The sequence below is a fragment of the Rhineura floridana genome, chromosome 14, assembly GCF_030035675.1.
Source record: "Rhineura floridana isolate rRhiFlo1 chromosome 14, rRhiFlo1.hap2, whole genome shotgun sequence".
NCBI lineage: Eukaryota > Metazoa > Chordata > Lepidosauria > Squamata > Rhineuridae > Rhineura > Rhineura floridana.
The window spans coordinates 15,434,673-15,456,310 of record NC_084493.1 but is presented as its reverse complement, the minus strand read 5'-3'; the positions used below and the strand labels follow the sequence as shown (position 1 = coordinate 15,456,310).

The following is a 21,638-nucleotide window of genomic DNA, read 5'->3' as shown; positions in this document are numbered from 1 at the left end:
GTACTCTATGTTGAGCTCTTTGGAGGAGGATGGGATATGAACGTAAAAAACAATGAGTGTGCACCTTGAACTGAAAAATTCCCAGCTTGGGAGGAGGCCTTTTTTCCAACTCAGTAACTTATTAGATGCTTTTCATGTATCTTTAGCAATAAGTCCGCAGTCCATACACTCACAAAGTTTCTGTTCTTCAACCCTCCATCTCCATTCATTTTAATTTGATTTCAATACATGTGTACCTCATTTTTCTGTCTAGAAAACAAAAAGCAGATAACGATCTCATTCCAGCCGCCAGACATGCAATACCAACATTTAAAATGTCATAACAAAAACAAGTAACAGCTTTGTTTTCCCCTTATCTCTTTAATCCACATTTCACTTCCCCAGTCTGGAGACTTTCTGCTGTTTAAACTATTTTACCTGCATTTCCTAACTCTCTTTCTGTTTTCTCAGGTCACAGATTTGACTTCCAGAGAAATATTTAGCAGAGGTAAGTCATACGCGACATTGTCTTTTTTTCATAATCTTCCTTTCCATGAAAGTCTTGCATCTGCCAGATCATCTCTTGAACCTTGTTGGTAGAGCTGCATGCAAACTGCCTCTTGAAATTCTCCAACCTATTTGAGGTAGAGAAATTGGGGAGGCCATTTCACTGAATTTCTCCAAGGATAGGAGAAACTCTCCAACACTTTCTTGGGGATGGGGCTTACCATTAGCGGTGACAGGAGCACAACTTCTTTTCTTTTTTTAAACTTGATTGTTTTGCTGCTGCAAGGGACAGGGCAATATTCTGCTAAGATCTTTTTTTTTTGTGGTGGCTTGGCATTGAGAAAAAGATTATCTCCAGAAATTTTCTCAGGAAAATATCTCAGGGAGAAATTTCGGATCAGCTCTACTTGTAATCTAGGGATTAGGAACAGAGATGCACAACCCGCAGCCTTCCAGCTGTTGTTGGACTACAACTCCCATCAGCCCCCTAGCCAGTATGGCCATAGGTTGGGGAGGATGGGAATTGTAGTCTGGCAACATTTGGAAGGCCACAGGTCCCACATCTCAGGTTTTATTGATGACAACAAATGCTAAACTGTATACCAAATGGTTATTCCTTGCTGAATTCTTCACATAAGGCTGCAGTCCTATGCCTGCTTACCTGAGAAGTAAGCCCCATTTACTCAATGTGATGGACATCCAGGTACCTCTGAGAAGCTAGGGGCATCATGTGGATGGGTATCTTCTCCTTGTCATCTAAGTGTCTGCTATTCATAGGTACACTGCATCTGAACATGGAGGATTCATCTGGCTGCTGTGGTGCTGATCGAGCTATCCTCCATCAACCCATTCAGGCCATTAAAATATCGCCTTAAGCTAGGGCCAACCCCTTGGAAATGGAAATGGACTGCCTTCAAGTCGATTCCGACTTATGGCAACCCTATGAATATGAACTCCACAAGTCAAATATGCTTTGCATGATTATGAGTGGGTAGGAAGCTGCCTTATATTAAGTCAGAGAATGGGCCTATCTAGCTCTATTATTGTCTACACTGATTGGCAGCAGCTGTCCAGGGTGCCCTACCAGATGCTCTACCATTGACCTATGGCCTCCCCAAACCGATAAGGTTATAGGAAACTGCCATATACTCAGTCAGACCATTGGTCCATCTAGTTCAATGTTCTGTATACTGACTTGCAGCAGCTCTCCAGAGTTTCCAGCAGGCTTCTTTCCCAGCCCAGCTGGGGATGCCAGGGATTGCCATGCCTTGCTGGGGCTCTAGCTCAAGTACATTGCAATTTAACTTGTGGTTCCATAATGCTACCAGGCTCTGTGTAGTGAACCATATCCCTTGACTTATGCATCAGGCCTTGTATAAATCTGGAGTAGATAAATTAACATATTCCATTGAAACAGATGGGTGAGCCACAGCGAGGCAGTTCATTTAGATTCAGATTTTCACCATTTAATATTTCACATTCATTGTTACTTTCACTGTTACAGCGGAATAGCTTTAATGTTTGAGTTTTTCTTTTTCTTTTGCAGTTTAATGGCTTTTGTCAGACAGGACTATACAAAGTAAGATTCTGTAATCTGAAAGGGAAACATTTTTTAATTTCTCAATCACAGGGAAAAAGCTATTAAAAGTTTCTGTATAACTACATTTTGTTTTTTAAATATCAGTTACATACATGGTATATAAAAAGGAACAGCTACTAGTCCTTGATGGTGTAATTTATCATTATAATGGCCTTTTCAAAGAATCATTTTGCAGTTTTGCTAATACTTAACTTTGGAATAAGCCTCACTGAATACAGTGACACTTGGGTCCTGATAAACAGACTTAGGATCATGCTGTATAGTTTATAAGAAATTGTAAATATCATCCCTTCACAGAAATAGATGGTAAGAGAAAGATGTGTAACCTATCCAGTTGATTTAGATAATCTAGTTATGCCTAAATTTAATGCTTCTTATTGAGTTTTGATGGCAAAATCAAAGACGTTTGTGTAACTGGAATAAAGACAGATCATTCACTTTAATTGTTATGGGACTTTGATGACTGCATTACAATTTCCTCTAGTTTATACATTTTTTTAAAAATGCTATATATTAGTGCAATATAAAAAGGTGAGTATATTTCAAAACAGCGTTTTTTTTAAATCCACATATTTGTCTCTTTAAAAATCTAGTGATGCAATAATGAGTTGCTGTCATAAAGCCAGAATAAAAAACACCTAAATGGGTAGTTATATAGTTTCAGGATTAGGCAGAACCCCTATAATTGAGGCTGAGTTATTTTTGCAAGCCTACTTCTAAAATCCAAACTCTTATGCTCACTTGAACTTCTACTGCATTGATAAGAAACAGTTCGTTTGCTCCATTACAAAGTCAAACTTTACATTACACCATTTTCCAGCTTGGTGTCAAAACACTGGTGTGCCATTTCTGAACATCTGCTTCTGACCTGTATTTGCTAAAGTATCCCTCGCATGCAAGCTTCTAACAAATTCACCTGCAACACAGACCCTCAGGTAGACAAAAAACTAGAAACTGATCACAGACAGTATAGTCAAATAAGGAATCTCATTCTTCCTTCCTGGATATTGACAAATGGAACTCAGCAATTGCTAGTTTTTCAGTGGGAAAGTCACTTGTACAGTCCAAGAGCTTAAGTGCCAATCTATATACACACACTTTGCTTCATAGCTGATGGATTTCACTGTTTGAAATTCAGAGTACAGGTGAGCACAGCCAGCAAGCTACAAAGCAACCTTTTTCTCTAGGAAACAACTAGAAAATACCAACCTCTCAGAACTTGAAAATACCAACCTCTCAGAACTTGTTCAGTCCAGGAGTGCCAAGCGAGGTGCCCTCCCCTGCAACGCGTCGATGCAAAATCTTGAAGCATCCTTGCATAGCGGTGAAATTCCTCCAGCTGAGCCACGAAACCCCAGAGGACCAATGAGAGATTCCCTTCTGCTCTTGACACCAGCCCAGGTCTGGAAACTGCCTCTCTCTTTGTTGCCACAAAGCAAGCCAGGTTTTTCCAGTTGCTAACTAATAGCAGGAAACAGCGTCTGCTGCAATATCGGAGCGGCTTGCTGCATTAGTCTCGCAGCGGAGTGAGTGTGGCTGATTTTCTAAGCTATACCTGCTTTTGTCAAGCCGGAGTGGCTCTCCCCCCCTTTCCGTTTTCTGCTCTGCACAAATCACCTCCTGAGTAGCTGTGTGTTCCTGATCCTCACATTCACACCACTGTCCTGGGCTGTGCTGCCTTGCAGTCACTGCCTTGGCCTAGGCAGAGGCTCTGGTGTGTGCTAAGCAAACAGTCCATTGAGGAAGAAGCTAAGATGCACAGCACTGAGGACCAGATAAGAAAGCAGTTTTTTTAAAAATTTGCATCAGCCAGCAGGCACTGTTCCTGTACCATATGAAACAGACCCCTTTGCCTGTTTTAAACCTGCACTGTGTTCCTTCTCTACCACCCGCACTCCCCTATAATTTGCATGCAGCTCCGGAGAGTCCAGTTTGCCAATGCTTTCCTCCCCCAACATCATAACAAGGGATAGCAAAAGAGAAAGGTTAAGTCTTGAAATCGCATTGGTATTTTGAGTGAGGAGGAGGAATTAGAAGTTATTTCTCTCTCCAGGCTTGTGAATTAAATACAAGGGAAGCGCTGAGGGCCCACAGGGAAAAGGTACATCACACAAAATCAAAACAGAAACTTAAAGGCCAAATTACGTCTTACGTTAGTTGCGCCTTTTAAAGTGGGCTTGAAAACGGACCACTTTTATTTTGAAGAAAAAGGAGCCATGGGTCTCTGATCTAGAGCATGCTTTTTAAACAACAAAAAACGATGACTAACTAGAGGAAGATCTATAGCTCAGTGGTAGAGCAACTGTCTTGGATGCAGAAGTTCCCAGGTTCAATTCCCCAGCATCACCAGGTGGATCTGGGAGGAATTCTCGGCCTGAAACCCTGGAGGGCTGCTGCCAGTCAGTGCGGGCAATAAGGCAGCTTCCTCTGTTCCTAATTTTGGACTTTCATGCATTTACCTTGCAATCCTGTGCATATTTTCCCCCTGCGAGTCCCACTGTGTTCTATGGGACATCCTTCCTAGCAGGTATGCTTAGGATTGTACCCTTATTGTCCGCAGGTTCCTCCAGACTGGTGGTTTTCTTTTGGCGTGGTGGCAATATGTGATTGACTCAACAACAGTGCATTTGTGATGGATTTATACTGGACTGTCCACACATTCTGCTTTTTTTAGTTGTCCTGCGATGCTTCCCCAGTGTCACTCCACTATTGCCGTCTGGAGGAGCACTGTTGCACTTTAGTGCACCAAAAGCAGGACAACCCCCACTCCGGGAATTTGTGGTTTGAGAAGTTATAGGATTTCAGAAGGAAGTTGTGGGACTGGAAACCAAGCAGCATGTCTGCCCTGAAAATTTTGCAAGCAAAATAGTACTGAAAGTAGGATTGCACGTAACTGTCCTGATGCCATCATGATCATAAATGCACAACAAAAAGGATGTCTGGAGGGGCCCCCACTTTGAATAATAAACATACAGTTACATGTCCCCCCTTTCCTGAGCACTAGTGTAGTGGCAAATGCAGAAGTGCAGGGTCCCTTCATGTTAGTCACAGCCACACACGCTCCCCCCCTTTTTTGTGGCAGGGTTGAGAATGAGATCCTTGTTAATGCCTTTTCCCACAACAACAGACATCCCTAGGAGCCAATAAACATGCAAGAGGAGAGTGTTAGCTACTGAGAAGAGTACTCAGTAGTAATCTTCTCAGTAGCTAACTCTCCTCCTTTCACTTTGATTGGCTCCAATTAGCAGGAAACAACAAAGAAGCATGTTAGAAGACTCTTCTCAGTGGCTAACACACTCCCCTTTCATGCTGATTGGCTTGTAGGATGCTAGATACATAGGGGCCCTGCTCCCGAAAAGGTAAGGGGTCTAAAACTCTTCCCCACCCAAGACTCTGGACAGCTACAAGTGGTGAGAAGTTCCAGGGGCATCTTTTGCCTTCCTTTTTCAAGGAAAGGTCACTGGGTACTTGCGGTGGTACTTGTAAATAAACCAAATATTTAAAAGCAGAGCATAGATGGAGGCAATCAGGATCGCATTCCTAGTAGGCAAAAGATCTCCTGGCCCACATTAGATCCCCAGAGGGAGGAATCTGTACCTCGCTAGGTGCCTTCAGCTCAAAGCATTTCTGCCTGTTTGATAACTTGGGTCGCCACCACATTATCAGCATTTTGCGGAAGGGATTCAAGTTGATATCAAAAATGTAAGTTTGTGTGATTAAAGTGGGGATCAGGCGCTCATCCCAATCCAACTGGGACAGCTCTTCAAACAGAGGACTCCTTCGAATGGAGGAGGACCCACGGCCACCCCATTGGTCAATGGCATAGATACTTCCCATTTGGGTAAAGCAAAGGAAAAACTTTAGACTGGCAGAACATAGGGAAATCTTTCCCTTCATGCTGCTGAGAGAGTTGCTCATACCTTGGCAGCACTTGTGAAGCGCAGGGAAAATCTTGAGCCTTTTAGTAAGTGTGTCGTATGTGCTTTGTTGCTTCTTTTTGTGTGTGTCCTGCCAATACTTTCAACTCTGACCTTGAAAGGAACTCTTTGAAGGGGAAGAGATTTCGCATTTTGCATCTGCTTTTTTTTGCTTCCTTCTCATGATCCCATGGCTAAGTGGAATGGATGCCTTAGCACACTGAGTCAGTGTGACATTAGCTCAAGAGTAGCCCCCGGCCAATTCTACAGCCTGTTATTTTTAACGTGACGTGACAATCTGAAAATAAATGAACCAGGGTTTATTCTAAGCTTTTGTTCCTACTGCACAAGCAGCCAGTTCACTGCCTGCCCTCAAACTAGCCAAGTAATTAGTCCCATAATATACTATTAATAGGGCTTTATTGGGATGACAGTACTCACCAGTATGGAATCTCTTTTTTTTTTGCTGCCCATGCCAACTATTTTGTCCTGTCACCCACAGCACTTTTATCAAGATGCAAGTACCAGCACCTCATTTTTCATTTTATTTTTTTACCGAAAAAGCATTGACTAGTAGTATAAGGTTATGAAGATTTGAAAGGAACCAGTAGCTACCTTCATTTTCCATTTCTTTGTATATTTTCTCATCTATTTCTTTTTTAGAAACCACCTTTGTTGTTATGTGCCTCCGAGTCGACTACGACTTATGGCGACCCTATGAATCAGTGACCTCCAAGAGCATCTGTCATGAACCACCCTGTTCAGATCTTGTAAGTTCAGGTCTGTGGCTTCCTTTATAGAATCAATCCATCTCTTGTTTGGCCTTCCTCTTTTTCTACTCCCTTCTGTTTTTCCCAGCATTATCTTTTCTAATGAATCATGCCTTCTCATGATGTGTCCAAAGTATGATAACCTCAGTTTCATCATTTTAGCTTCTAGTGATAGTTCTGGTTTAATTTATTCTAACACCCAATTATTGGTCTTTTTTGCAGTCCATGGTATGTGCAAAGCTCTCCTCCAACACCACATTTCAAATGCGTTGATTTTTCTCTTATCAGCTTTTTTCACTGTCCAACTTTCACATCCATACATAGAGATCGGAAATACCATGGTCTGAATGATCCTGACTTTAGTGTTCAGTGATACATCTTTACATTTGAAGAAACCACCTAGCTCCGTATTAAATCCCATATGCTCAACTGCACAGAAACTTGCTTTACCTTGCACAGCTTTTTTTTTGACACTGCACAAAATGTGTCTAGCTGCACGTTGGAATAAACCTCAAAACGAACTCTGGTGTCTAAATTTGTGCCTCCTTACCCCATTTTATGCTTCTATATATTACAATAATCTCCTCTCGCGAGAGTTTTATGTCACTGATCTATGCTTGGCATTGACCGTAACACTGAAGGTTTCGATTTGTGCCTTGGGGACTTTAATCTACAGCAGCAGTGAGGAACCTTTTACAGACCAAGGGCCACAGTCTTGCAAGCAAACCTTCTGGGGGCCAAAAGTCAGAAGTGGGTGGAGCCAGAGGCAAAAGTGGGCAGAGCAGTTAATGAAAATTTTGCCTTTGTACAGTTGGTTAGTTATTATACTCACTCCACACGTACCTTCCGATCCTGTATCCAGGATCCAAGTTCAGGGACATGGTCCAGCCAGGCAGAAACCCTTAAGGAGGATAATTTAAGGGGTCTCCTATTGTCCTGGCCGACCTGTTGGATTCAGACTTGGATTCACTTGTGTGTTTTTCTCCGTTATGTTTAATGTGGATTCTCAGTTTAGGGCATTTTGTAGATCAGCGTGCAGATGATACAGAACTCTGCATCTCTACACAAGCATAATTAGGCACGGCTACTACTCACACTAAGACGTTGCAGCGATTAGACACCCCCCCTGAGACCCTTTAAATAGCCTCAGGGTGGGCTTTCTGTTTGCATGGAGAAGGTTTCTCTGAACGGGACTGTGTTAGCAAGTGAGCACTCCTACGAATGGGGTGAAAAGCTGGCACTATCTGCTTGCATCTGGGCATCTGCTGGCAGTCATGTTTTTTAACAGGAAAATAATAATGTGAAGCAGCTTGTATGGTGCAGAACTGAGGATACTGGAGGTTGAGGTATGCTATTTCCAACCCTAGGGCTATATCTACCAACAGTGACCAGTTGCTGGGTGTTTAAGGGATACACCAAAGGTACACACCCCTGCTAGGTGTTTAAGGAATACACCAAAGATACCCTTCAGGGGCCCCTCTGGGCCATAGGGGCTCTTTGCCAGGGCCCAACCTGGCCATCCTCTGGTGCCAGCCCTGTGCAGAAACATACTGCCTCTGACAGTGGAGGTTCAGAATGGGTGAGGATCCCGCCTCTGACTTAGAGGCTTATGATTCCTGTGGTGTATCATCCCTCTTGACTGTTGGCTGTATATGATGTCTCCCCTCCCTTGGATCCACGGCAGTCAAACTGCTGACTGAAAAAGCCTTGTATCTATCATCTCTGTTAGACGGTATAACCAGATTCAGGCTCATTTTCATTCAAATGATTGCGCTTTAAAACTTCCAGTTTCTATAATCCTCCACATTCGCAAACATCGCACGGAAAAGATGAATGCATCATAACATTTCCTTGCTGTTAGGGATGTGGATCGGTAATACTGTCACAGGTTGTGTGTGCTGCATTATCAGTAAGTTCCCAGATAGGGAATTACCAGTGGCAACCTCTTCAACTTGATATGAGTCCAAGGTATTCATATATTCTGTGTGTATGTGTATCTGTGTACACAATCAGTCCTTGCTAAAAACGGCAGCTTTAGCCTTCCTGAAACACAACCACAAGCTCCGTTTCCCTAGGTTAAAGAAAGGTCAGGCTGTTCTAGGTGGGAAAACAACAAACAAAAAAGACTTGCCTGGAAGTTGCAGCTCCTTGCTTAGATTAAAAGCAGCCAAAAGCTTAAACAGCCCCGCCCCTCGCTCAGGAAGGAAGCCTGCCTTCCTGCCTTCAAAGGAAGGAAGCCTGAGATAATCCTAAAGAGTTAAGCCCCAGCTGATAGTTGAGCCATCAGCCTCAAGTAACACATCATTGGCTGACAGCAGTAGCTGGGAGGAACCAGCCACACATATAAAGTCAGAGCACCCTAGCGAGGGAGCCTGCTCCACGAGCTAGAGGGACCCGCAGCTGACGAAGCGTCAAGGCCCCAGCTGACAGGCCAGGGCCCCCCAGTCTGCCCGTCTGTTCCCTAACCTCAACTAAACCGCAGTCTCCAACCCATTGACGTAATAAACCTTAAACAAAACTATGCAGGTAAGAAGCCAGCAGGGGTGTGGGGGCTTTCCAGTGTTTTGCACCGCCTGCAGCATGTACGACTATCTGCCTGTTGGACAGAAGTCGTGGGTGTGCTCTCGGTGCAATGAGCTCCTGGCTCTCCGGGAACGACTTCATTTCCTTGAGGCCAAGGTGGCGGACCTGGAAAAGCTGAGAGAGACAGAGAGGTGTGTGGAGGAGGCCTTCAGGGACGTTATAACTGTGTCCCACTCCAACGATGATAGCTCTCCTGCTATCATGGAGAACGATGGTCTCGGGGAAGGAGAGCGTCCAGCTGAGGAAGAGGGAAACGATCCCTTAGAAGGGACCCATTCCTTGGGGGATGAGCAGCTATCCTCTCGTGCCGAGGATATATCTCCAGGGGGTGGAGGGATCCTTGTAGTGGGTGATTCGATCATTAGGAACATAGACAGTGGGGTGTGTGATGGGTGTGTAGACCGCAAGGTGTTTTGCCTGCCTGGTGTGAAGGTTGCGGATATCACCCGTCGTTTAGATAGTTTGGTAGACAGTGCTGGGGAGGAGTCAGTGGTCGTGGTGCACGTTGGCACCAACGACATGGGGAAATGCAGCCGTGAGGTCCTGGAAGCAAAATTTAGGTTGCTAGGTAGGATGCTGAAAGCCAGGACCTCCAAGGTGGCTTTCTCTGAAATGCTACCGGTTCAACGCGCAGGACCAGCCAGACAGGCCCAGCTTTGCAGTCTCAATGCGTGGATGAGACGATGGTGTCGGGTGAAAGGGTTTGGATTTGTTAGGCACTGGGGAACATTTTGGGACAAGCCGGGCCTGTACAAAAGGGACGGGCTCCACTTGAACCAGAATGGAACCAGACTGCTGGCACTTAAAATTAAAAAGGTAGCAGAGCAGCTTTTAAACTGACTGAGGGGGGAAACCCGACAGGAACTGAGGAAGGTCCGGTTCGGAATAAACCTCCCCCCTGGGATAAAAACCAAAGAAATGATGAAATTTTAAAAGGGGTAGGCCTAGAAGGAGGCATTGTGAGAGCAGGGGCACAGGATATAAATTCAGAAGAGCAAAATTACCACAGGCCAAACCACAAGTGCCAAAGACACTTGAAGAGAGACACTGCTTACAAGTGCCTGTACGCTAATGCTAGGAGCCTCCGAACCAAGTTGGGAGAACTGGAGTGCTTGGTCTTAGAGGAGAGCATTGATATAGTGAGCATAATGGAGACCTGGTGGAATGGAGAAAACCAGTGGGATACGGTTATCCCTGGATATAAACTATATCGGAAGGACAGAGAAGGACGTATTGGTGGCGGAGTTGCTCTATACGTGAAAGAAGGCATTGAATCCAGCAAGCTGGAAACCCCAAAAGAGGCGGACTGCTCCACAGAATCGTTGTGGGTGGTGATACCATGCCCCAGGAGGGACTTAATACTGGGAACGATCTATCGTCCCCCTGATCAAAATGCTCAGGGAGACCTTGAGATGAGATATGAAATTGAGGAAGCATCCAAACTAGGAAATGTGGTAGTAATGGGTGACTTCAACTACCTGGACATAGACTGGCCGCATATGTGTTCCAGTCATGACAAAGAAGCAAAGTTTCTAGATATTCTAAATGACTATTCCCTAGACCAGTTGGTCATGGAACCGACCAGAGGGACGGCAACCCTGGACTTAATCCTCAGTGGGGACCGGGACCTGGTGCGAGATGTAAGTGTTGTTGAACCGATTGGGAGCAGTGACCACAGTGCTATTAAATTAAACATACATGTAAATGGCCAATTGCCAAGAAAATCCAACACGGTCACATTTGACTTCAAAAGAGGAAACTCACAAAAATGAGGGGATTGGTAAAAAGAAAGCTGAAAAACAAAGTCCAGAGGGTCACATCACTCGAAAATGCTTGGAAGTTGTTTAAAAACACTATATTAGAAGTTCAACTGGAGTGCATACCGCAGATCAGAAAAGGTACCGCCAGGGCCAAGAAGTTGCCAGCATGGTTAACGAGCAAAGTCAAGGAAGCTCTTAGAGGCAAAAAGTCTTCCTTCAGAAAATGGAAGTCTTGTCCGAATGAAGAAAATAAAAAAGAACACAAACTCTGGCAAAAGAAATGCAAGAAGACAATAAGGGATGCTAAAAAAGAATTTGAGGAGCACATTGCTAAGAACATAAAAACCAACAACAAAAAATTCTATAAATACATTCAAAGCAGGAGACCATCTAGGGAGGCGATTGGACCCTTGGATGATAAGGGAGTCAAAGGTGTACTAAAGAACGATAAGGAGATTGCAGAGAAGCTAAATGAATTCTTTGCATCTGTCTTCACAGTGGAAGATATAGGGCAGATCCCTGAACCTGAACTAACATTTGCAGGAAGGGATTCTGAGGAACTGAGACAAATAGTGTTAACGAGAGAGGAAGTTCTAGGCTTAATGGACAATATAAAAACTGACAAATCACCGGGCCTGGATGGCATCCACCAGAGAGTTCTCAAAGAACTCAAATGTGAAATTGCTGATCTGCTAACTAAAATATGTAACTTGTCCCTTGGGTCCTCCTCCGTGCCTGAGGACTGGAAAGTGGCAAATGAAACGCCAATCTTCAAAAAGGGATCCAGAGGGGATCCCGGAAATTACAGGCCAGTTAGCTTAACTTCTGTCCCTGAAAAACTGGTAGAAAGTATTATTCAAGCTAGATTAACTAAGCACATAGAAGAACAAGCCTTGCTGAAGCAGAGCCAGCATGGCTTCTGCAAGGGAAAGTCCTGTCTCAGTAACCTATTAGAATTCTTTGAGAGTGTCAACAAGCATATAGATAGAGGTGATCCAGTGGACATAGTGTACTTAGACTTTCAAAAAGCGTTTGACAAGGTACCTCACCAAAGACTTCTGAGGAAGCTTAGCAGTCATGGAATAAGAGGAGAGGTCCTCTTGTGGATAAGGAATTGGTTAAGAAGCAGAAAGCAGAGAGTAGGAATAAACGGACAGTTCTCCCAATGGAGGGCTGTAGAAAGTGGAGTCCCTCAAGGATCGGTATTGAGACCTGTACTTTTCAACTTGTTCATTAATGACCTAGAATTAGGAGTGAGCAGTGAAGTGGCCAAGTTTGCTGACGACACTAAATTGTTCAGGGTTGTTAAAACAAAAAGGGATTGCGAAGAGCTCCAAAAAGACCTCTCCAAACTGAGTGAATGGGCAGAAAAATGGCAAATGCAATTCAATATAAACAAGTGTAAAATTATGCATATTGGAGCAAAAAACCTGAATTTCACATATACGCTCATGGGGTCTGAACTGGCGGTGACCGACCAGGAGAGAGACCTCGGGGTTGTAGTGGACAGCACGATGAAAATGTCGACCCAGTGTGCAGCAGCTGTGAAAAAGGCAAATTCCATGCTAGCGATAATTAGGAAAGGTATTGAAAATAAAACAGCCGATATCATAATGCCGTTGTATAAATCTATGGTGCGGCCGCATTTGGAATACTGTGTGCAGTTCTGGTCGCCTCATCTCAAAAAGGATATTATAGAGTAGGAAAAGGTTCAGAAGAGGGCAACCAGAATGATCAAGAGGATGAAGCGACTCCCTTACGAGGAAAGGTTGCAGCATTTGGGGCTTTTTAGTTTAGAGAAAAGGCGGGTCAGAGGAGACATGATAGAAGTGTATAAAATTATGCATGGCATTAAGAAAGTGGATAGAGAAAAGTTCTTCTCCCTCTCTCATAATACTAGAACTCGTGGACATTCAAAGAATGAATGTTGGAAGATTCAGGACAGACAAAAGGAAGTACTTCTTTACTCAGCGCATAGTTAAACTATGGAATTTGCTCCCACAAGATGCAGTAATGGCCACCAGCTTGGACGGCTTTAAAAGAAGATTAGACAAATTCATGGAGGACAGGGCTATCAATGGCTACTAGCCGTGATGGCTGTGCTGTGCCACCCTAGTCAGAGGCAGCATGCTTCTGAAAACCAGTTGCCGGAAGCCTCAGGAGGGGAGAGTGTTCTTGCACTCGGGTCCTGCTTGCGGGCTTCCCCCAGGCACCTGGTTGGCCACTGTGAGAACAGGATGCTGGACTAGATGGGCCACTGGCCTGATCCAGCAGGCTCTTCTTATGTTCTTATGTTCTTAATTTGTCTAATCTTCTTTTAAAGCCATCCAGCGTACAATCAAATTAAAAAAACAATGGAGAACTGACATTGACAGATCTTTCCACCCCTCATCTCAGGTGTCAGGTAGTGTGGTGGCAAATTCAGAGGTGCTGGGTCCCTTCATGTTAGTCATAGCCATGCCCTCTCCACCCTTTTTTAGCTGCTGGGTTGAGAATGAGATCCTTGTTAATGCCTTCTCCCACAACAACAGACGTCCCTATGAGCCAATAAGCATGAAACAGGAGAGTGTTAGCTACTGAGAAGAATCTTCTCAGATATTTTTTTCATGAGTCCACAGAGTCGCATACTGTACTGATGCTCTAGAGCAGGTCCAGGAAGCCTTTCGCCCTCCAGATGTTGCTGAACTGCAACTCCCATCAGCCCCAACCAGCACGGCCAATGGCCAGGGATGATGGCAGTTGTAGTTCAGCAACGTCTGAAGCCCCAAAGGTCCCCCATATCTGGTCTAGAGCAGGGATGGGGAACCTTTTTCAGCCCCACTTTTTTTATTTTTTTTAAATTTCAGGATTTATAAACTGTGGAACATTCAAGGAATACCCGAGCATTCTCTGTGGGGTAACCTTCAGGAGGCCACATGCCAGTGGTGGGTGGGGCCAGAGGTAAAAGTGGGCAGACCAATGAATGCTAATTTTACCTCTTTACAGCAGGCTAGTTTCCATGCACACTCACACACCCCTCTCTGTCCTCCATCCAGGCAAGGAAGAGCATTCGGTGATACGTCCCTGGCCTGCAAAAGCACTCAAGGAGGGTGCAAAGCCGGGCCAGTCAGGGATGTGTCTGGGAAGAAGGGATGTAGCTGGGGAGGGAGGCCTGGGGAGAGTCCTGACAGCCAGAGAATCTGCTCTAGAGTTTTGTTGATTGTTAGGTAGCCATTTGTTTGTTTGTTTAACATGAATTAGCTGCTTTTATGCCTTGGCTGTTGACGCAGCGCACAGCACACAGCATCAGTCTTCAGTCTTCTTGACCAGTGGAAGCTGGTCCATTTTGCCCCGCCAAGCTCAGTCTGCTCTTAGCCAGCCCCAGCCTGCCTGTCTTCTCACATATTGTTCTGGAATTTGCAACACTTTTAATTTTGTTCTGTGAAATTAAGGCATAGATGTTAACCTTTTATTTCTGGCTGGAAAAAAAGAAATAGTGTTTATTAACATTCATGGTTCAAAAAGATACACTAGACCATTAGTCTCCAGTCTTGTCAGATCTGGGACCCACCTTTAATGCAAACATGCATTTGGAGACTCTTTTCTTGAGTTCTCTTCTCTTTTACCATGGCTTGTACTCAGAGTAGACCCACTGAAACCAATGGACCTAAGAAACTCATATTGATTCATTTCAATGGGTCTACCCCAACTAGCGTTGGATACAACTCCATATATTTGCATGTTGGTAGTGCTGCTGTTGTGACCCACCTTAGATGAGGCTTTGACCTGGCAGGGGGTCCTGATCCACTCGTTGAAGACCAATGCACTAGACCAGAGGTGGGGAACCTGTGACCCTCCAGATGTAGTTTAACTACAACTCACATCATCCCTGGTCATTGGGCCATGCTGCCTGGGGCTGATGGGAATTGGAGTCCAGCAACATTTGGAGGACTGCAGGTTTCCTAGCTCTGCACTAAACACATCTCTTCTCATACATCCCTTGTCTGGATATTCATGGAGTCACCACCATGACCATCAAGTTCCACCCTCTGACCTCCCAGGGTCCACTTCCTGCATTTCAGGTCTGAGCTCCAGGAGACCTGGCAACCCTGTTCCAACCTGTTCTGTCTGGCCATTACAAGAAAAGGATGCTGGACTACATGAGCCACTGGCCTGATCTAGCAGGTTCTTAAGTTCTCATTTTGGAGGGCTTTAACTTGGTTTACTTTGTCTTCAGTTAAAGGCAATTCTATTACAGTCTACAAGCTGAACTTATCTACTGAGCTGGGCTTAGAATCCAATACCTTTGAAACCCAAATAAGCAGTCTACAGAGAAAGGCTCTTGGAGAAGAATCTGAGTCATCTGGACATTTTGGTCTTCAGTCTCTGATCTCCATCTATCCCTTTTGTTATTTTTTCCCAGTGAATGGAGATAATGGCAAACTTTCCACTCAGTACATCCAAAATAAGCACCTTTTAAAATTTTAAATTCCAGAAGACCAGTGGCTACTAACTCTGATGGCTATGTTCTACCTCCAACTGTCAAAGGGAGGATGCCTCTGAGTACCACTTGCTGGAAATTGCAGGAGGAGAGAGTGCTGTTGTGCTCAAGTCCTGCTTGCAAGCTTCCCACAGGCATCTGGTTGACCACTGTGAAAACAGGATGCTGGACTAGATGGGACACTGGCCTGATCCAGCAGGGCTCTTCTTGTGTTCTTGATGGTGTAGCAATGGGAATTAGGCAAAGTTATGCAGGATCTATTGATGATGTCTTGTTTGCATGAGTCCAAGATTTCTTTTCTTATTCACCAAAGTCATATCTATTACACTCACAGAGCTCACAAAGTCAAATAACCAGATCAGTACCTCAGAGAGCTCCCAGTGAGTCTGATCTGGATGGAGTTCCCTTCCTATTAGACAACATGGAGGAATGTTATCACAGCAAGGAGTTGGAGCCACCTGAGGCCTTGGCTCCGTACTTTGGCAGGAGCTGCCTGTACTCCTTAAAGGGCTTGCCTGCTTTTGCAGGATGGCGGACTAGATGCATCTTTATCTCATTCAGCAGGGCGTTTTTTCTGTTATGTTCTTCATATGTACAATGTTGGGGTTTGAACTGGCCTTGACTGTCAAGGTAAGGATGCAATAGTCAGTTCACGCAAGAAGAAGAAGAAGCAGTGAAAAAGGCAAAATCCATTTCAAGAAAGAGACTGAAAGTAAGATGTCAAGTATGCGATCATAATGTCTTTATATTGTTGTGAGTTTTGCTACAAGCTTTCTCTGAATAGGACTATCGCCATAGTACCTGGCCAGAGTCTGGGCTTTGACAAAGGATGTTAAAAGCCTGGGATAGTCAGGAGATGTCCCTCGATGGAAGCTAGTTGTTAAAAGATTGCTTTGTGGCATGGAGAAGGAGGCAGGGCACAGACCTTTCCCATCCTGAGCTAAGAATTATGTGATCTATATCTCTGTGTGAAAACAAGTAATAGGAATTGTGGTGTGGAGTTGAGGAGTGACATAGGAACATAGGAAGCTGGGATGATCCACATGCCTCTGCCCCAAACAGAGTAAACTCATACTGAATCAAGTCATTGGTCAATCTCAATCATAGAATCATAGAATAGTCGAGCTGGAAGAGGCCTGTAAGGCCATCAAGTCCAACCCCCTGCACAATGCAGGAATCCAAATCAAAGCATTCCCGACTGTCCAGCTGCCTCTTGAATGCCTCCAGTGTCGGAGAGCCCACTACCTCTCTAGGTAATTGGTTCCATTGTCGTATGGCTCTAACAGTTAGGAGGTTTTTCCTGATGTCCAGTAGAAATCTGGCTTCCTGCAACTTGAGCCCATTATTCCGTGTCCTGCACTCTGGGACGATCGAGAAGAGATCCTGGCCCTCCTCTGTGTGGCAACCTTTCATGTACTTGAAGAGTGCTATCATATCTCCCCTAAGTCTTCTCTTCTCCAGGCTAAACATGCCCAGTTCTTTCAATCTCTCCTCATAATCAGTATTGTCTATACCGACTGGCAGCTGTTCTCCAGAGTATCAGACAGGGAGTCTTCCCTAGGCCTATCTGGAGATGCTGGGGCTTAAACCTGGTACCTTCTGCATGCAAAGCAGATGCTCTACCACTGAGCTATGGCTCTTCCTTACAGAGAGGCTGACCTGGGTTTTGAGCTCTGTATCTGGGAATGCCAGGGAGCTTTTCTGGAGACTAGAAGTGGGGCAATGGAATTTGCTATTTGCACATTTAAGCTGTTTGCCTCTACCAGTATTCAACCTATGTATTTGTCAATAAACTCAAATATTAAAAAAAACACTACCCTCCTCCCAAAGTAAACTAATTTCCAGTGGCCAAAGAAGTGGAGTATACTTAAAAATATTCATCAGTGGCAGGGGTGGGCAGATTGCAGGATTTAATAGAACCATGGGATCCATTAACGGGAGCCAGGCGTACAATAGTCACTGGGAGGGCTATTAAAATGCAGCACATCTAAACGCATGCTCAGCCAAAGAAGCTATACATCTCTATTATGCTTTCTCTTACTCACCTTTTCTGTAAACTAAACTAAAGAAGTCCCAAAGGACTTTTTGTTACTGCTATTGTTAAATAATTGGAGACCAGAAACCCTTATGGATCTAGTGCAAATTACTCAGAGATCTACCAGTAGACTCAGATCTATCTTCTGCCTAACCCTGATCCATAGCATGGTAACATTTGGAATACAGTGTACTGTTCTGGTTGCTTCATCTCAAAAAGCACCACCAAAGTGCAAAATGGGGGCAACCAAAATTATTAAGGTTTTGGAGTGCCTTCCATATAAGGAAGACTTGGGTGGCACCCATGCATTTCAGTGGGGCTTCTGACAAACTTCATGGTGGATTGCGCCCCCTGTAAAATTAATGGGAAGGGGGTACCGTTTAGATTCTCCAGTGGAGGCACTGAAACATCTTGTACCAGCCCTGGGTGAAAGCCATTACCCATGGGCAGGGGTAATGCTTGACCATTTCTACCCCATCGAATGCTGGCCCAATTACATGCAGCATTAGCCTACCAGTGTTACAGGTTTCTGGGGGCATCTGATGATGGGCGTATGAATACTGTACACAACTGGAATAGTACATGGGGGAGAGGACCACAGGGCATTTTGCTGATGTGCATGAGTGAGTCTTCCTCAGAAGGGATCTTGCAATGGAGCACATCGCTTTGGAACCGGCTATATTACTAATGTGGTCACTGTCCTAGCATTATTGGTATTGATCAGCATCATTTATTGTGTATGAGGCTAAGCAGTGTATTTATAATCTGTCCCTTGCTATACTGAAAATATCGCCAGATGTTGGGGTTTCTTCAGAGACATAAATTATGTCTGCTGTTCTTGTCCAGACGGATAGATCTGCCTTCTGTAAAGTGGTAAATATATTGTGCAGGTCAATGCTTAATTGTCTTCCTAGCAATTACGCAGTAAAGACACACACCCCAAGCTTTGTTTAATATCGGTTATCCAGTGGCTAACTCTGTATTGCCAAATTTCTCAATGTCTGTTTCTCAAATTATATTGTATGCAGTTTTAATTCATGCTGCTTGTGTAATAGACATTTGTATCTCCTGTATGTTTTCCATTTGAGTCGTAAAATCACAACGGCTAAGAGTCTGCTCAAGATCAAACAATACAACTGAGAGGTTTGATTAACAGAGCTATTCTTGAGGGGGGATTGCCGCTCCTTTCATCTACAAGGCTTAATTGAATTAAGCTTGAAATGTCATTGGCATCGTAATAACAGTTGCTGTTAGAAAGACTGAGAGCCTGTCTGTCATTTGCCTTTTTAAAACCAGTTTTTCAAATGTTCCTTCTTTTAGGGGGCTTGTTTTCAGTGCTGCTAAAAAGAAGAAAACTACTACTTCTGCCCTTTCAATATTCTGCATCCTAACCTAGCTAAGGTGAGGGCCAAACTATATGATGCATTAAATGTCAAATGTCAAAGATTTTATTGCAGGCCATAGGCCATCGCAATCAACATATAAAACAGTCAGAAAAACAACATCAGCATAACAAATTGACAATTACAAATTTAACTTAATATTAAAATTGATTTAAAAACATTAAAAACATAAAATGACTTAGAAAGGCTGTGTAAAACTATACAAAATACAAAACTCTAGCCAACCTGAACACCAAATTTAACTAGATATTTAGCTCTCAGATTTTGAGCTGCAAGGGCATAGTGGGCCACTTGATAAGTGGTCCAGTAATTGTTATCAGCTAAAAGATAAGAAATACGTTGGTTAACCATTCCAAGACCAATCCGGTTAATTAATATGTCTAGAAATCTAGATCTAGGGTGCTCGTAAATCGGGCATTCAAATAAGTAGTGGATCAAGTCTTCTACTTTCCCACCTTGGCAAATACAGAGTCGCTGATCATATGGAATGTTTTGATAGCGCCCAGTTAGCATAGCACTGGGCATGGTTTGAAACTGCAGGGCAGTGAAGGCCTGTCTTAAATGGATTGGTAGATGGTAAGTTAGATAGTTTGCCCTTTTATGATCCAGTTTAAAAAGTCCATACCATCTAGAAAATTTGGAGTTAGAAATTTTCAGGTCGTCCAGCCAAGAGCAGTGGAATGTTAACTGTTCGTGGATATTATATTTATATAGTGCTTTAATAGACATTGTTGGAATGTGGTATTCAGCAAGGATTGCCCGGAATTTAGAGGACCAAAAATTATCATGTATAGCCACCTCAAAACAAGTCTTCGCCAAGATCTTAGAGTTTGAGTTAGATAAAGATGTCCAGTATGACATTAGAGATTTATGTATGCGAGCGCAAACTGGGAACAAATCAGTTTCAGTTCTTAAAAAAGCGGCAGGAGTGCCAGGGGGTAGGCAAAGAAGGCGTCTCAAAAAGTTATTTTGGATCGTTTCTAGTTGTGTTAGAGAAGGGGCTATCCATCCCCAGATTGCTGCTCCATAGGTAATCTGTGGGATTACCTTACTTTGAAAGATTTTTAGGGCGGGGGCCACAAGGTGACCCCCCGAAGTCCTGTAGAATCTGAGAATTTTCCCTACCTCTCTCACAGCTGTTAGTTTAGTGGCTAACAAGTGTTTTGTCCAAACAAGGGTATCTTGGAAATGTATACCTAGGTATTTGAAAGACCGGCATTGTTCTATTGCATAAGATCCAATGGACCATTTATGCGTTTGATGCCTCTTACCAAATACCATTATTTTTGTTTTCTTATAATTTATGTAGAGGCCTTCATTTTTACAATAGATGTCTAAACTCGACAATAGCCTTCTCAGACCTATAGGGGTAAGGGAGAGGAGGGTCATGTCATCGGCATAAAGGAGCATAGAGATCTTCCTGGCCCCGGCTGAAGGAGGGAAGAATTTTGGGCCCGTAAGTTCAGTAACAATGTCATTCAAATACAGATTAAATAGCAAAGGTGCGAGAAGGCAACCTTGTTTAACACCTTTATTAGTCCTTATTGGGTCTGTTAGATTATTACATTAAATGCAATCACACATTTTGTGTTTTAAAATTTGTATATTTGTTTACAATGTTTTTAATTGCTGTAAACAGCCCAGAGAGCTTCGGCTATGGGGTGGTATATAAATATAATATAATAAATAAATAAACAAACATGCCCCACTGACATCAATGGGGCTTACATCTGAGTTGATTTACATAGGAATGCAGGCTTACAGTGCAATCCTATGCCCCTTTTACCTGGGAATAAGCCCAAGTGAACACAGTGGGTCTTGCTTGTGACTAGGGATGAGTGGGGGAGAAATTTGATGCAGTTTGCATTTAAAGCCAAATGTATCAAATTCACACAGCCAACCTTCAAAATTTGTGCATATCTGAATTTTGCAATGCTGTTGTCCAACCAATGTTTACAAAAATACATATATTGGGGGAAATGTGCATAACATGAATTTATTAGGGAAAATAACATACAAAATGCATTATAAGGAGAAATGGCTTGCAAAACGTGTCTATTAGTCAAAACTGTGTTTATTAGGAGAAATTTGCACTAAAATGCTGAAGAACTTTCATGAGGGTTTTTTTTTAAAAAAAATCTTAAGTGCTGCAGAAATGTGGAGAACTGAGTTTAAGATTGGGAAAATGAGAAACTGAGAGAACCAGAATTGACAGATCTTTCTGTCCCCGCTTGTGACTGAGTGAACATGCATAGCTTCAGGCTGTATCTTCAAACTGTCGTCCCTCAAGTTTTTTTTGTGTGTGCGTGTTTATGTGTGTGTTTACTAAGCCTCCACCTGGAAAATAACTCCAAGATGGCTCTTTTTTATGAAGCATGCTCTGCTATAAAATAAACCCTGGTTAACCCTGAATTTTAAAAAGAAATGTAGCTAGGATGCATAGAGTGCAGAATCACAAAACCTTTGAATTGTAATTGTGTTCTCTTAGGCTGCAATTTTATACCCACTTATCTATTGGACTACGACCTGGGAGACCAGAGTTTGAAACCCCACACAGTGATGAAGCTGACTGGGTGACCTTGGGCCAGTCACTGCCTCTTAGCT

General features: G+C 43.5%; 2 protein-coding genes across 7 annotated transcripts in view; one reads left to right on the top strand and one right to left on the bottom strand.

Annotated features, from left to right (window-relative positions):
• The window catches only part of CTXND1 (cortexin domain containing 1), a 36,673-nt gene extending 33,282 nt beyond the window's left edge, over positions 1-3,391 (bottom strand). Inside the window, exon 1 of the mRNA XM_061595777.1 lies at positions 3,320-3,391. The gene's annotated coding sequence lies outside the window, so the exon portion shown is untranslated. The remainder of the gene's footprint in view (positions 1-3,319) is intronic.
• The window catches only part of ARNT2 (aryl hydrocarbon receptor nuclear translocator 2), a 211,745-nt gene that overhangs the window by 30,332 nt on the left and 159,775 nt on the right, over positions 1-21,638 (top strand). For 4 of the 6 annotated variants that reach the window (XM_061595760.1, XM_061595761.1, XM_061595759.1 and 1 more), the window contains 2 exons: positions 451-487; positions 6,667-6,783. In XM_061595760.1, coding sequence (XP_061451744.1) covers positions 451-487; positions 6,667-6,783 — 154 coding nt within the window. Of the gene's footprint in view, positions 1-450; positions 488-6,666; positions 6,784-21,638 lie in introns of those variants that run through there. The other 2 variants (XM_061595764.1, XM_061595766.1) reach the window with 2 other exon arrangements.